At 46.7% G+C, this 13,834-nt stretch overlaps 1 protein-coding gene across 1 annotated transcript; it reads left to right on the plus strand.

Moving 5' to 3' along the window:
• The first annotated feature begins 655 nt into the window (after window positions 1–655).
• DAGLB (diacylglycerol lipase beta) lies at window positions 656–13,478 on the plus strand. Its single transcript, XM_054271019.1, has 15 exons — window positions 656–832; window positions 1,741–1,892; window positions 4,014–4,188; window positions 4,656–4,917; window positions 4,994–5,119; window positions 6,174–6,301; window positions 7,221–7,347; window positions 7,669–7,752; window positions 8,182–8,259; window positions 8,737–8,817; window positions 8,901–9,028; window positions 9,489–9,557; window positions 9,653–9,725; window positions 10,730–10,983; window positions 12,380–13,478. The coding sequence occupies exons 1-15, from the start codon at window positions 738–740 to the stop codon at window positions 12,570–12,572; spliced, it is 2,025 nt and encodes a 674-aa protein (XP_054126994.1). The 5' UTR covers window positions 656–737; the 3' UTR covers window positions 12,573–13,478.
• The last annotated feature ends 356 nt before the right edge of the window (window positions 13,479–13,834 follow it).

Consider the following 13,834-nt stretch of genomic DNA (forward strand, 5'->3'; position numbering starts at 1 on the left):
TGTTACCATCCTCAATAAACACTTTATGAAATGGTGAAAACATTTTGGGTTTTTTTCATTTTTTTCGTTCTTGAATGTGAAAGTTTTCTGTTTGCCTGGGACTGGATGAAAAGTTGTGGTGAGGATAAGCTGTCTAATATCATTGCTGTACTGAAATAAGAAGTTTTTAAGGCTCTGAGGGGCATTATCACTGATGCAAGCAGTGAAGGCTGAGTTCTGACTTGTTTAGTAAGAGCTCAAGTCTTCAGCCTGGTGCAGAGGAGGGTTTGGTGCTTGTAGGTGTTTGGTTTTATCTGCAGGTTAATTTGCCATCGTTCTCTGCACAGTGAGCGCTGCCTCTCATTGCTGGGCCCAGCTGAGCGCTGTTCCTGCCGCGCCTCGGGCTGTGACGTCATTCAGCGGCCCTATTGGAGCCTTGTTCCGGGTGTGTTACGTCACGGTACAGTGACGTGACTGCTCGGGCATGCCCCGCCCACTGGGGCCGCACTGCGCACGCGCCCTGGGCGCCACCGCCCTACCCCCCACCGCGCGCGCGCGCTCCGGGACGGGGCGGGGCTCCCGCCAGGCGCGTGCGCGGCACCGCCCGATCGGGGCGGGGCGATGTCCGCAGGGCGGAGTGGGCGCGCGTGACGTCACCGCCCGCGAGGTCGTGCCTGCCCCGGCGGGCGGTGAGGCCTGAGGTGGGGGGGGCGTGAGGGACCGGGCCCTGAGGGAGCGGCGGCGGCGGGACCCGCAGGATGCCGGGGCTCGTGCTGTTCGGCCGCCGCTGGGCCATCGGCAGCGACGACTTCGTGCTCCCGGGGGCCTTCGAGCTGTTCGTCCGGCTAGTGTGGTAAGGCGCGCCCCGGGGCCGCTGCCCGCCGGCCCGGCCGCTCACCGGCGGGAGGAGCGGTGCCCGCGGCCCGGGCTCTGTGGGTCCCTGGCGCAGCTCGAGGTCGGTGCACAGTGCGGAGCCCCGGCCCGGGCGCTGTGGGTGCCTGGCACAGCTCGGGGTCGGTGCACAGTGCACGGTGCGGTGCCCCGGCCCGGGCTCTGCCGGTCCCTGGCACAGCTCGGGGTCGGTGCACGATGCGGTGCCCCGGCCCGGGCGCTGTGGGTGCCTGGCACAGCTCGGGGTCGGTGTACGGTGCAGTGCTCGCGGCCCGGGCTCTGTGGGTCCCTGGCACAGCTCGGGGTCGGTGCACACTGCACAGTGCGGTGCCCCGGCCCGGGCGCTGTGGGTCCCTGGCACAGCTCGGGGTCGGTGCACAGTGCGGTGCCCCGGCCCGGGCGCTGTGGGTGCCTGGTACAGCTCGGGGTCGGTGCACACTGCACAGTGCGGTGCCCCGGCCCGGGCGCTGTGGGTGCCTGGTACAGCTCGGGGTCGGTGCACAGTGCTCGGTGCGGTGCCCGCGCTGCCGCTGCGCTCCGGGCCGCCCTCCCCCGCCGGGTTTAATCCGCGAGTAGCGCTCGGGTGTTTCGTAATGAACGCGGTGGCTGCTTTGTGTCCGCGCCGCTGCGGGAGCCGAGGGGGGCAGCGGTAGCACCGGGCTGGAGCCTGTGGCTCCGTGTGCTCTCGGCGGAATTGTAATTCCTGCTGAGTACTCGCGTGGTGCTTTCATCCCGGCACTTCCCTTATGTAACAGGTCCCTTGCTGTTTATCTCTGTGCAGTGCTTTCATTGAGGCGACCACTATCGATCAGCGATCGCTTCGCAGCTTCTCCCTTCGTGCTGTAACTGTTGTTATCTCCCTGCCCGCAGGTGGATTGGGATTTTTGTCCTTTACACTGTTCACAAGGGGCAGTTTAACTGTCCCGGGGGAGGATTGCTGCACAGCTACCTGCTCGGCCTCATCATTCTCCTGGCTTCCATAATATGTGCGTTATGTGCTCTTGTGTACGTCAGTATGCAAGGTAAATAATAATGATGTTTTGTCTTTATCGAGTGGGATTGTAATAGATGTCTGTTTTTAATCCGGAGCTGGCATAAAACCTATCAAAAGTTGAAATGCTTTAATGGTAGTCAGACTTGAAAAACTCCAACAGCATTGACATATTTGCTTTAATAGTACTATCTTTGTTAGTCTGTAATCTAACATAATGAATAGATACAACAGCTTAGTTCAGCTAATGGTTCATTGCTGTCAGAGCAGCCTGAAAACTCTCTGTGTGTGACCTCTGATGTAACACTGCTCCACCTCTCTGACAGGGATTTAGGGAAGTGTGTCCAGAATCATTTAGAATCATTATCCTGTTAGTTCTGCCCTGCATAGGCAGGTTTAGTCATATCTTGTGAAAGTCCCTCAGCTGCAGTGGGCTGCCTGGGGAAAAACACAGAAAAGTGAATTGTATAAATGTCATAATAAATCTGACATTGAGTATTGTTAAATAGAACAGGACCACAACTTGAAATGAATGGCTGAACAGAAGCAAGGACCACAGTGCAACTTCTAATTATTTGTAGAAATGGTTCATTTTGGGTTAAAGTTGCTAGGAAAGCTTTTTTTCTGGTGAGGCACCTGATCATAGAAGTAATGTTAAGAAGATTAATTTGAAATATGTGTGTGGTCTCTGGAGTAACAGATGAGACTCCACAGATTCCAATATCTTGGTTCTCATGACTCAGTGAAAATAAGTATTTATGCTTCTGTAAATAAGTATTTATACTTCTTTCCATTTAAGCAATTTTAAGAGTGCATGAAGAGAAATGGCAGAGCAGAGATGTGCCTGATAATCCTGGCCTTGAATCTGACCACTGGTTTTCCTAGAGTTTCCAGAGGAGGGGAAGTAAGACCAGCCAGACTGTGATGTTTATATCAAAGTGTCACAGAATATCCTGGGTTGGAAGGCACCCACAAGCATCACTGAGTCCAGCCCTTAAGGGAATGGCCATAGAGGGGTCAAACCCCTGTCCTTGGTGTTGTCAGCACCAGGCTCTAACCAAAGCTGCAGAGGTGAGGGATGTTACTGTAAATAGCAGTGATGAAAGAACCTTGTTCAGTGTGAAAGTACAGCTGTGAGGCCATTGTAAGTGAGACATTGAGCAATTCTGAGGCTGAATTTCCAGGAAAACAAAGGGTGAGGTGTGTTGGAATGTGTGGGTTTGGGTGTGCTCGGTCTTGCCCCAGCCCTTGTGCTGTCCTGAGGGTCAGTGAGGCCAGCAGGGAACCTGCCTGCAGCCCTCACACCCTGGGCTGGGTTGAGAAAGGAAAGTTGTTTAGAGGAAGCACAGTTCCATGTGATTGTGTCTGTGTAAGCACCCACAGTGCTGCAGGACAGGCTGCAAACTGGAGTGGGAAAAGGGCTTTTGAAGCAGCTTCATCACTGGGTGTGAAACACAGCTTTGTTATTGGAACAGTTCCCAAAGCTGTTTTTGTTCTGCAGCCTTGACAAATCACTTGTCTACACCTGAGCACTCACACCCATTACCTTGGGATCAGCAGACTGGTTTAAGAGATGAGCTGGCCAGAAGTTACTCCCTTTTTTATTGCCTTAGAGTGCTGAAACTAGAGGTTATTAGTAAATTAACAATGGAGAAAAGAGCCTGAGAAGTATTTGTCCTGGTAATGGTCCTACTTTTGTTCTCCTATTATTGTTTAGAAACTCCAATAAAAAAAGTTCATTGTAGCCCAGCAAAATAGGATCAGAAAAGGAAATATTAACGAGCTAAAAGCTAAATAGAATAATAAAAGCAGGCCCCAAGAGTCATGAGGAACTGTAGGTGAGCCACTGCTCCTGGATGCAGCTCTGGCTTATGTGGGGCACAGCACTGCTGCCTCGAGTTCAGTGCAGAACTGTCTCTGGCTAGAGTTGTTTTGGGTTTTAGTGGAGTAGATTGTAAGAACCAGAGCTCTACATCCATTGTTTTTCTTAGCTTCAATGATAGATTTCCATTACTATGAAAGAACTTGATAGTTTCACTTAAATTTCTTACTTTCTGTGAAGCCCAGAAAGTTCATATTTCCAGGTAGGATTTTATGTACTTGAGGTGTATTTGTGAACAGTTCTTGTTTTAAATTCTCTCTCTAATTTCAGGAACAATTTCTAATCCAGGCCCAAGAAAATCACTTCCCAAAATCCTTTATACTCGCCTGCTTCTCTATTTCCCTGAGTTCATCTGGGCAGTTGTAGGAGCTGTGTGGGTGTCAGACAACAGCGTGCAGTGTGAGAAGACTGTGGTGAATGGTGTCATTGGGACAGTTATTGCAAGGTAAAGGTGCCTCCCCACAAATGTGAGCTTGACTGTGCATGGGAAAGGGAAAATGGGTTGGTATCCTTCCCTAAAAACGCTTCTTGCCTTGGGAGAGAAAGTGTGTCCTGCAGTAAGGAAAGGAGGTGAAGGTCAGAAAGGATGAGAGGGGCAATGGGAGTGTAGAAAAGTGGATAAGTATGAAGTGTAGTAACCTGATCACTTAGCTGGTATTGAAAAATGGAGCTGCTGTTCCTCTTCCAAAGCTCTGGGCTGTGGTTCCTGCTTTGGTGCCTTGTCCTGGTTCCCAGAGTATTGCAAGCACAGCCCAAAGAGCTGCAGCCTCAGCACAGCAGCAGCAGGTCTCCATGCAGAATTCCATCCCCAGCTTCGGTTTTGGGCTGCCAAGAAATGTAGTTGGGATTTCTTGCACATTGTCAGAAGTGTGTGGTTTCACAGTCTGCTGTCCCACTCCCTCCTGTCTCCAGCTGGATTATCATCATCTTCACCATCATTGGAGTTGTCATTGTCTTTGACCCCCTGGGGGGGAAGAAGACGTTCTACCTGCCCGAGGGCGTGAGCCGCAACCTGGAGAGCAGCCACTCGGGGCAGCTGCTGTACAACGTGAAGAGCTCTGCCACCAGGGTGTGGGAGAAGAGGATCAGGCTGCTGTGCTGCTGCATCGTGCAGGACGACGACCACCGCGTGGCCTTCACCAGCATCGCCGAGCTCTTCCGCTCCTACTTCTCTGTAAGGGCTTCACTCCTGTTGGTGTTGGCCGTGGAGCTGTGGGGTGGCTTTACAGAGCCTTCTGTGTCTTGTGCAGGACACTGACCTGGTGCCAAGTGACATAGCAGCTGGTCTGATTCTGCTCCATCAAGAGCAAGATAAAATGGAAAGTTGCCCCAAAGAGCCTGAAGAAGTCCTGTGTCGTTCTCCATCATCTCTCGTGGTAAGATGGGCTTGGTGCAGCCTCTGGTGTCATTGTTCTGGGAAATGGTGCCAGGTCAAATTGAAATGCACTTCTTTCTGGAGAGGGTTTTCTTGTTTTATTTTGTTTATTCTTTTAATAAAATTAAACACTGCAATACAATTCATCATAATGAATTATAATTCATTCATCATTATTAATAAATGTAGTGAAAACATTCTGTGTGAAATGAAATCATGTAGTGAAATGTTTTTGTCGTCAAAAACATTTTTCTGCTTTTGCATGAGTAGAACTTCGAATGGGGAATAAAGTGCAAAAAAAGGAACAATTTAGGAATTTGATCATTGATGAACACTTGGGAGAGAAAGGGAACAGAGGCAGAATGAATATTTGATACTGTTTGCATACAACTGAGAAGGTAATCTAGTCTGTATTGTGGGCTCTTTGTCTGCTGCAAATACCCAGACAAGGTAAGAAGCAAAAATAGCATCTTTTAAATGCTTGCAGGTCATGGGTTAGTTTCCTAACTGATTTTTGCTGGTTTTTAGTGAAAAAGTGCCTTTGTAAATTTTCCCTCCTTTTAGCCTGTGTTTCATAGGTGTATGTAGTTTTATTTTAACCAGGAGCTCTGGAGTTCCTGGTTCCTTTACTTTAAAAGGATCTCTGTCAAGTTCCTGTGGAATGCAGCCAGTGGGATGGGGTTGTGCTTTGAAACTCTGTGCCAGAGAGCTCTGCTGCAGACTCTGCAGCCTTCCCTTGGTCATCCTTAGGTAGCATAATTGCAGTGAATGTTGTCAGCATTGAGCTTATCAATGTATCAGCATTTGAAGAAACTGATTCAGTGAGAGCTTTTCAAGGTCCTTGAGCTGTGTAGCTACATAAATAAACACAGACTTTTTCCTGAAATACAAGTGGCTATTTTTAATTCCTCTTAGACCTTGAGGTTTTCCTTTTGGGTAGTGTGTATTTCATAATGCTTTGATCTTCACTAGCCTGTTTTCAGTTTTATTCTGAGGCTGCCTAACACAACCTCCTCCCTTTCTCTGTTCCCTTTTCTTTCCCTGTGTGCCTCCAGACTGATGATTTGGATGTTGAGCTGGAGAATGCTGCTCACTACATGCTGTTTGCTGCAGCTGCCTATGGCTGGCCCTACTATGTGTACACCAACCCATATACTGCACTCTGTAAGCTCAATGGTGACTGGTAGGTTTGACCTCAGAGCTTAAAAACACACAGCTGCCTTCTGTTTAACTAGTCTTAGCAGAAATAAAATAGTTACAATAGCAGTATTTTTGTTACATTAAATTATATCACTCTTGGATGCACATGAGCTTGATTGCTGGAGTTATCTTTCAGAAATTCAGAGAAACAAAATTCCAGTGCCTTTCCACCCTCAAACGGATTGGGGTTTTTTTCCATGGGTTTGTGATTTTGATAAAAAATTCGTTTAGCAAAATGACAAAGGAAGAGTTAAAATTAAATGAAATATGTTTTAAAATGAGGCTTTTTAGAGGTTTCTTTTGGGCACAGATTTACATACAGAAACAAAAGTGTATCAGTAGTTTTCTCTGTCCTAAGGAATTAGCAGAAGTTCCCTGTCCCTCCAGCCTCCTTTTAGTTCCTTTTGACCCCTACTCAGACATGTTTATGGTCAGTAAGTAATTTTGCATATTGCTAGATAGGATTACTGTATATGACCACTGGTATTTGTGACTGGAAGAATGATTTTTCGTAACTACTATTATGAAATATGGAGAATTATTTTCTCCAAGTGGCTTATATTACTGAAATAATATAAGTCACTTGGAGAATACTGTGGATATAACATGAGATCAGATTGCTGTGCAGATTTTTGTTTGATTTTCCTTTTTCCTTGTTTGTATTTTCTCTCAGTGGCTTGTAATGTTAAGAATTCTTTTCTTACTGCACTGTTTGCTCTGCCAATGCTCCTGTAACAGGCAGAGGTAACATCTTGCATCAGAATGTTTACTGGTGCTGTTGCAAACAGAAAGCACTTCTGATTCCTGGCAGAAGGCCCTCTGCAAATTTAACTGAGTTTGATTCCTTGAAAGGAAACCTAACAAATTGGAACATGAAAGTTTTTCTCCTCTGTGTTTGTTAGTTGCAGAAATAGACCGACAGATTCTGAAATAACGGGCAGTGATCGTCACAACTTTCACTTTGGATCCATCCTAAAAATAACAGGGCTGCAGTACAGAGACTTCATTCATATCAGCTTTCATAACAAGGTACTTTGGGCAAGCTGTAGTGATGAATTCAGGGAAAGCAAGGCCTGAAGGGTCTAGTTTGCCTTCAGCATTTATGAAGTGTAAAATGCAAACCCAAATGAAAACATTCAGTGTGGATTTCTTTTCTAATTTAACAGAACAGCCACCAAACCATTGATAAAATCTGTCTCAGTACTGAAAAAAAACACTTAGACTAACCAAATCAGAGACCAATTCAGTTCTTTCCATAGTACAGTATGGAGCTCAATAAGAGCTTGCCCTTTTAAGTGCTTGCCCTTACAAAATATTGGTGTCTTTACTGATTACATTTTTCTCTTCCAGATCTATGAGATTCCATTTTTTGTTGCTTTGGATCACAAAAAAGAAGCTATTGTGGTCGCTGTGAGAGGAACCTTGTCCTTTGAGGTATGATGCATCTGCTATCAATAATTTGCTTTATGGAAATGAGGGAACTCCCAGTACCCAGAGGAAATTGTGTTAGGCTGGCACATGTTAAAATAGTTCACTCACAGGTATGAGTCTCCCAGGTTTAAGCTGTAAACCCCCTGCCCTTGGATGGGTAATATTGCCTGTGCTACTGGAGGAGAGAGGGACAGGCAGGGGTAATTCCAAGTGACTGTGAGTGGAGGTGCATCCATAACGGGGTCTCTGCAGTTGGAAGGAGTTGCCAGGCTTGGAGCTGTGCTTGCTGTGTGCTTGCTGGGGTTGTGAGGTTTGGTGGGATGTGCTGTGCTGCTCACACAGCTGCAGCCAGCTGTGCCCGGGTGAGCAGCACAGCACAACCCAGGAGCCTCCCAGCCCTGCAGGGAGCTCTGACCAAGGCTTTGTTCACAGGACATTCTCACTGATCTGTCAGCAGACTGTGAAGACCTGACACTGGAGGAGGTCCTGGAGAATGGGTTTGTGCATAAGGTGGGTGTGTGTCTGTGTGTGTGTGTGTGTCTGTCTCTCTGTCTGTGAGTGTCTGTGTCTGTCTGTCTGTGTGTGTCTGTGTGTGCAGCCTGTGGCTCTCTGTAGGTCAGCTCAGCAGCAGCAAGCTAGAAACACCTGGGATCCTTAGTTAAACAGAAGAATATTCTTGTCAGATGGATTGCATGAATTATTTCAGTGTTTGGTGCATCGAATGCTGCCTCTGGCACTGCAAGGTAGAATTTTAAGTCTGACTCTTGTCAGGCCTAATGTCCTTATGAAATATCCCCAAACCTTTTTAACCCACACATACAATACATAGAGGCCTCTTGGTTCTAACCAGACCTCTGTCAGGAGGATGTCAAAGACAAGACCAGCTTTGCACAAAGTTGTTTTTCTGTGATGGTGTTGTGTTTGAGCTACACCTGTATCACACCTCAGATTAGAGACTCCCTTCTAACCTGAACTGCTCTCTTGCAGGGAATAACTCAGGCTGCAAATTACATCTATCGAAAGCTGATAAATGATGGCATTTTAAACCAGGCTTTCACAATTGCCCCAGTAAGTTACCTTCCAAATAATTTGATTTAAAAATTACCCACAGCTTTTCCTGGGTCCATCTAAGTTTGTCTTTGTATCTGCAGGAATATAGACTGGTGATAGTTGGTCACAGTTTGGGTGGTGGGACAGCGTCCATCTTGGCCATCATGCTCAGGAACTCCTTCCCCACCCTGAGGTGTTTTGCCTTCTCTCCCCCAGGAGGGCTCTTAAGGTGAGAGGCTCTGCTGCTGGTTCTGTGTCTAAGCTGTGAAAGTCAAGGCAGTGCCAGGTGTGTTAGCTGGGCTGACTGTGGGAAGAGTTTGTATTTTCTCCACTCAAATTCATTTGCTCCATCTGGAGTTGAGTTCTTGGTGGAGTGTTACAGAATGAAACACATCTGGGGAATTCTGCCAGGCAGTACAATTAGAATTTAAAGTAACTGTTCCACAAGAATACTCCCCTGACCTGTCTGCCTTGGCCTGTTGGACATCCACCCACCCTTAGAGTCAGCTCTGAAGTTTCTCTGTCACCTTCACCAGGAAGGTCTGAACACCAACTGAGCCCCTGACTGCAAATGGTGCTGCCACATGTTTGTATTTCTACTGAATTATTACGATCATCCTAAAACTAAAGTGTGCTTATCTCCTTAGTGTATCTAAACTGATTTTTTTCTTTTTTTTCTTTTTTTTAAGCAAATCACTTGCAGATTACACTAAGAATTTCATCATTTCAGTCATTGTTGGAAAAGACCTTGTTGCAAGGTGAGATGAAAATACTTTTGAATTGGTATTTGGAGATGTGTTTGATAGTAGACAATAGGAGGCTTTGCTTTACTTTGTTCTGTGTGTTTAAACAGGTTAAGTATGCCCAACATGGAGGATTTAAAGAGAAGAATAGTGAGAATTGTGGCAAACTGCAACAGGCCCAAGGTAACCAAATGCAGTTCCTGGTTAAAATTGTGGAATTGTTACCTGGGTTAAGCCCCAAATTTAATGCAGTGACTGCTGGTGTGTGTATTTTTGATCTCAAAACTGAGAGTTACAGTTGTGTTTCAGAACAAAATTGTTTGCATTTAATTCAGTGACATTTGTGTTACTCTCCTGTCCTGTAAAGTTGTGTTGTTGGAGAATAGGATTCAGTAAGACTCCCAATATACTGGCTTACAACATCTAAGGCCTGAAATTATCTGTTTGCTAGTTTGGCTGATAAAAGGAAACTGTTAAAAAACAAAAATGGGAAAAAAACCCCAAACAGCTAAAATTACAAAAAGTTAGTAAGATTACTTACTTTAATAGTGTAATAACTAGTACCAGTAGGTAAGCAAATTGTTGATTTTACTTATATTTTACTGTCAGAATTCATTTGGAAAGCAAATATTTCTCTGTTACACTGTTAAATCTTTTCCTCTTTTTACTGTTGGTGGGAAACAGTTTTGGATGTGCTGGATCAGGTGCTGTCAGGCAGGATGGTACTGGAAGAGCAGAGCTGTGGCTCAAAGATTCAGAAGTGCCATTTTTGAGCATCTGAACTTGAATCTGCCATGGCCCAAGATTTCCATGTAGTCCTTGGGATGAGCAGAGGGTCTGTGTGACCTCATAAATCCAGAATAAGATAATGGACGGGTAGAAGTTACAGGTGCAAGAAAAGTTAAACCTGCAGAGCAAGAATCCACATGGAGTAATTCAGCTGGTAAAGTTGGTCATGTTTTCTGTAGTGGTACTGGAGGCTAAGGATCCATACTGCTGAAATTAATGTTACTGGGGGGAAAGTCTGGGAAGGAGATTGTTACCAAACAAAATTTGGGGAGCATGTGCATAAAGTCATTTTTAATCTTTTAATTGTATTTCCAGAGGAAGTGTGTGCAAACACACAACTAGAATAAGTAACTTGAAGAAATCCCAAAGTTGAACTGGGCTGTTCTCTCTGATTTCAGTACCAGATTTTGCTGCGGGGGTGTTGGTACGAGGTGTTTGGAGGAGACCCTGATGATTTCCCCACAGAGCTGGATGGGAGGAGCCAGGACGCCCTGACCCAGCCCCTCCTGGCCGAGGAGAGTTTAATGGTTCATCGATCACCTTCCTACAACGCCCTCGAGGAGGAGCCACGCTTGAATTCACCCCCTCAGTACCCTCATCTGTATCTGCCTGGAAAGATTATCCATGTTGTTGAAGAATGCAGCTCTAAAAGGTAAGAGGAATGATGAATACCACCCTCCTGTCTCCCTAAAGCTCCTTTCAAAGTGCACATTTCCAGCTCTGTGCATCTCCAGTACCCAGTTTGGTTATTGCACATTACCCAGTTTTCAGTTTCTATTCTGTCTCACAACTTCTGTGTTTCACTTCAAGCCCTGGACCCTGTTCTCTTTATGCCTTATCCTGCCCATTTATTGCAGCTGCTGAAGTGAGGACTTTAAACCCAAACTTGGCAAGTTCAGCTTTGCCAGGTGGCAGTTTCTGCCCGAGACTGCAGATCTGCAGTGTCCTGGGAGGGGTGGAGTGGTGACAGTTCCCCATTCCTGAGCAGTCCTGAGTGCTGGTGATGAGGAGGAGGTGCAGTAGTGCCTGGAGAGCTGCCCCAGTACCCAGTGTGTGCCCACACTGTCTGTAGATTTTCCTGTCACTTGCTGCTTTTCTGTGCATGCAGGAAGCTGAGACAAAGACAGCAGAAAGCTGAAACTGCTGGAAGGGTGAGGACTGTGGCTTTTGTTGTGTTCAGGGCTTTTTTTTGTGTGTTTTTTTGTTGACGTTGGGTTTTTTTAGACAAAGCAACCTGAAACAGCCCATAAGCCAGGCAGGCCCTTGTGTTCTGAAACAGAAATCAGAGCATTTTTAACTTGCACAAGACTGTCTTACAGAAGAAAAGAGAAATTGCCCCTTACAGAGAGGAAAAAAAAGGATTGGAGGAGAAATTCACTTTTTTCCTCCCATTCAGTAGATCAATGTTTTGTTTAAGCTTCACATCTTTAATTTCTAACAATTTTAATACTGGTTGTACAAGTTAGATACTTGAACACCTCTGACCTGGGCAGGTTTTCCCAATGGCTGCTCTTCTGCTTTATTGAGCTAATTTATTTTCTTTTAATTTCTTTTACTCCACAGCACAGCAGTTACTAATGGGGGTTTCTCTAAGTAGGCCTAGCACACCAGAGCCCCCATCATGAATTTGGGATTTAATTTTACAGACTGGTGCATCCTGTGTGCAGCATTAAATGTTTTGCCTGGTATCCCATTGATACCACTGGGATTTATTCCCTGAATTTGACATTAACCACGTGAATGTGCAATGTTCAATGCCCTCCCCCTCCTTGCTCAGGCTCTATTCTGTGTTTTTGGGAGCAGAATTATTTGATCTATGGTGGCTTCTTTCCCTGTTAAAGCACAGGGAATGTGCTGCAGTTCTGCCCTCAGGGACACTTCATGGCAGCAATTTTGCTGTTTGCTGAAGGGCAGACCTGCAGCTCTCTGGGATCCCACCTGCTGCTCTGAGAGGGTTCCAGTTCCTCCCTCAGCCCTGTCCAGAGCCTCCGGGTTGCCTGTTCCAGTTCTGACAGAGCCATTTTATTTCTGGTGTGTTTTTTCCCTAGGTTGTGTTCTTCAGATATTAAATACACGGCACGATGGTCAAACGAAACCGTCTTCAGCAGCATTTTAATAAGTCCCAAGATGATCACAGACCACATGCCAGATGTTGTGCTCAAAGCTCTGAACAGTTTGTCTCAGGAACATGGATCGTGTCTGTCTTGTCAAACACGAGAATACAACCCCAGTGCAGTGTAAGCACAGCTCCAGCAGGACCTGGGGGCTTCTTTGCAGGTTTCAGGTATTCAGGACACATTCCACTTTCATGCTTAAGTGGATTTCAGTACTTTTCTCACATTGCATAGAATGAACAAGGGTCTTAGCGCCCTTGCCTCTGCAGCACTCGGGGAATGTTGTGCTGGTGAAAGCACAGACTGTGGCTCTGTGCTGAAGGCTGGGCTTGCCCAGAAGGGATCAGGATGAGGAGCTCCAGCCCAGCCTGTGTGTGCTGGCACAGCAGCTGAACGCTGACCAGAGTGAATGTGTGAGAACCACGGGGCAGAGCAGAGCCTTGCCAGAGCTCCTCCAGCAGCTGCAGCTCCACTGCTGCTCCCTGTCCCTCCCAGGGGCTGCAGCTCAGGGCTGCAGGGTGAGTGAGCCCAGCCCAGGCAGGCTCAGTGATTGCACTATTTTTTTTCTTACAGATTGTGCTGGGATCCCAGGGTTGCAGGGGAGGGCTTGTTGTGGTTAAATGCTGCTTGGATATACATGTGCAATATTCTTTACCCGTCTTTTGTATGTGTTGATCTACATCATTGCTTTTATTGATTTTAAACTAAAACTACTTAATGAGAAGGAAAAGAAAAATAACATTAAGGCCCTGGCATCATGTTGGTCACCTGCTCTAGCTCCAGCTACTGAGCACCAGTCTGCCAAGAACGTGTAACCAGTTGTAATGATTTTTAAAAAGTGGATTCCTTGTTTCTAGTGTGTAACTACTTTAATTTTTTTCTTTTTTAAGGCTCAGCAGCATTTATTTAAAAGAAATTGATGTCAGTAAATTATGATGTGGTTGAGAATTAACTGTGTGGATGTTCCTGCTGTGATACTTGATACGGAGACAAAATTAAATAAAACCTTGGCTCCTGTGCAGTGACAGGTACAGTGCTGGCTGTCAGAGCAGTGAGGGCAGGCAGCACCAGGAGGGACCCTGCTGCTTTTGGGGCCTGTGGGGTCCCAGAGCCCCAGCCTTGGGTGCAGCCACTCTGGAGGAGGGGAGGCAGCACACAGAGCAGGGCTTTCAGTGAAAGCCTGGAATCTGGGCCATTCAAGCACAAACTGTGACTGGTTCAGAGGAAAAGGATTTCTGTTTGCATAGAGGGCAGTGGAACAGACCCTGCCCCCCACTGCCAGCAGCTTTAGGGCACTGCTGGAGCTGCAGGAGCTGTGACAACTGCACTGAGGGGGCAAGGGCTCCGCAGAGCTGCTGCCAAGTGCTGGGTTCAGTTTGGGTTCCCAGG

Source organism: Melozone crissalis, unplaced genomic scaffold, assembly GCF_028551555.1.
Source record: "Melozone crissalis strain CALT ecotype California unplaced genomic scaffold, PUWL_Pcris_2 ptg000012l_1, whole genome shotgun sequence".
In the NCBI taxonomy this organism is placed as follows: Eukaryota; Metazoa; Chordata; class Aves; order Passeriformes; family Passerellidae; genus Melozone; species Melozone crissalis.

Coding starts and splice junctions, on each gene's coding strand:
- DAGLB (XM_054271019.1), top strand. CDS start 738: ATGCCGGGGCTCGTGCTGTTCGGCCGCCGCTGGGCCATCGGCAGCGAC. Junction 1,893..4,013: donor TGTGTACGTCAGTATGCAAG/GTAAATAATAAT, acceptor CTCTAATTTCAG/GAACAATTTCTAATCCAGGC. Junction 9,029..9,488: donor CCCCCAGGAGGGCTCTTAAG/GTGAGAGGCTCT, acceptor CTTTTTTTTAAG/CAAATCACTTGCAGATTACA.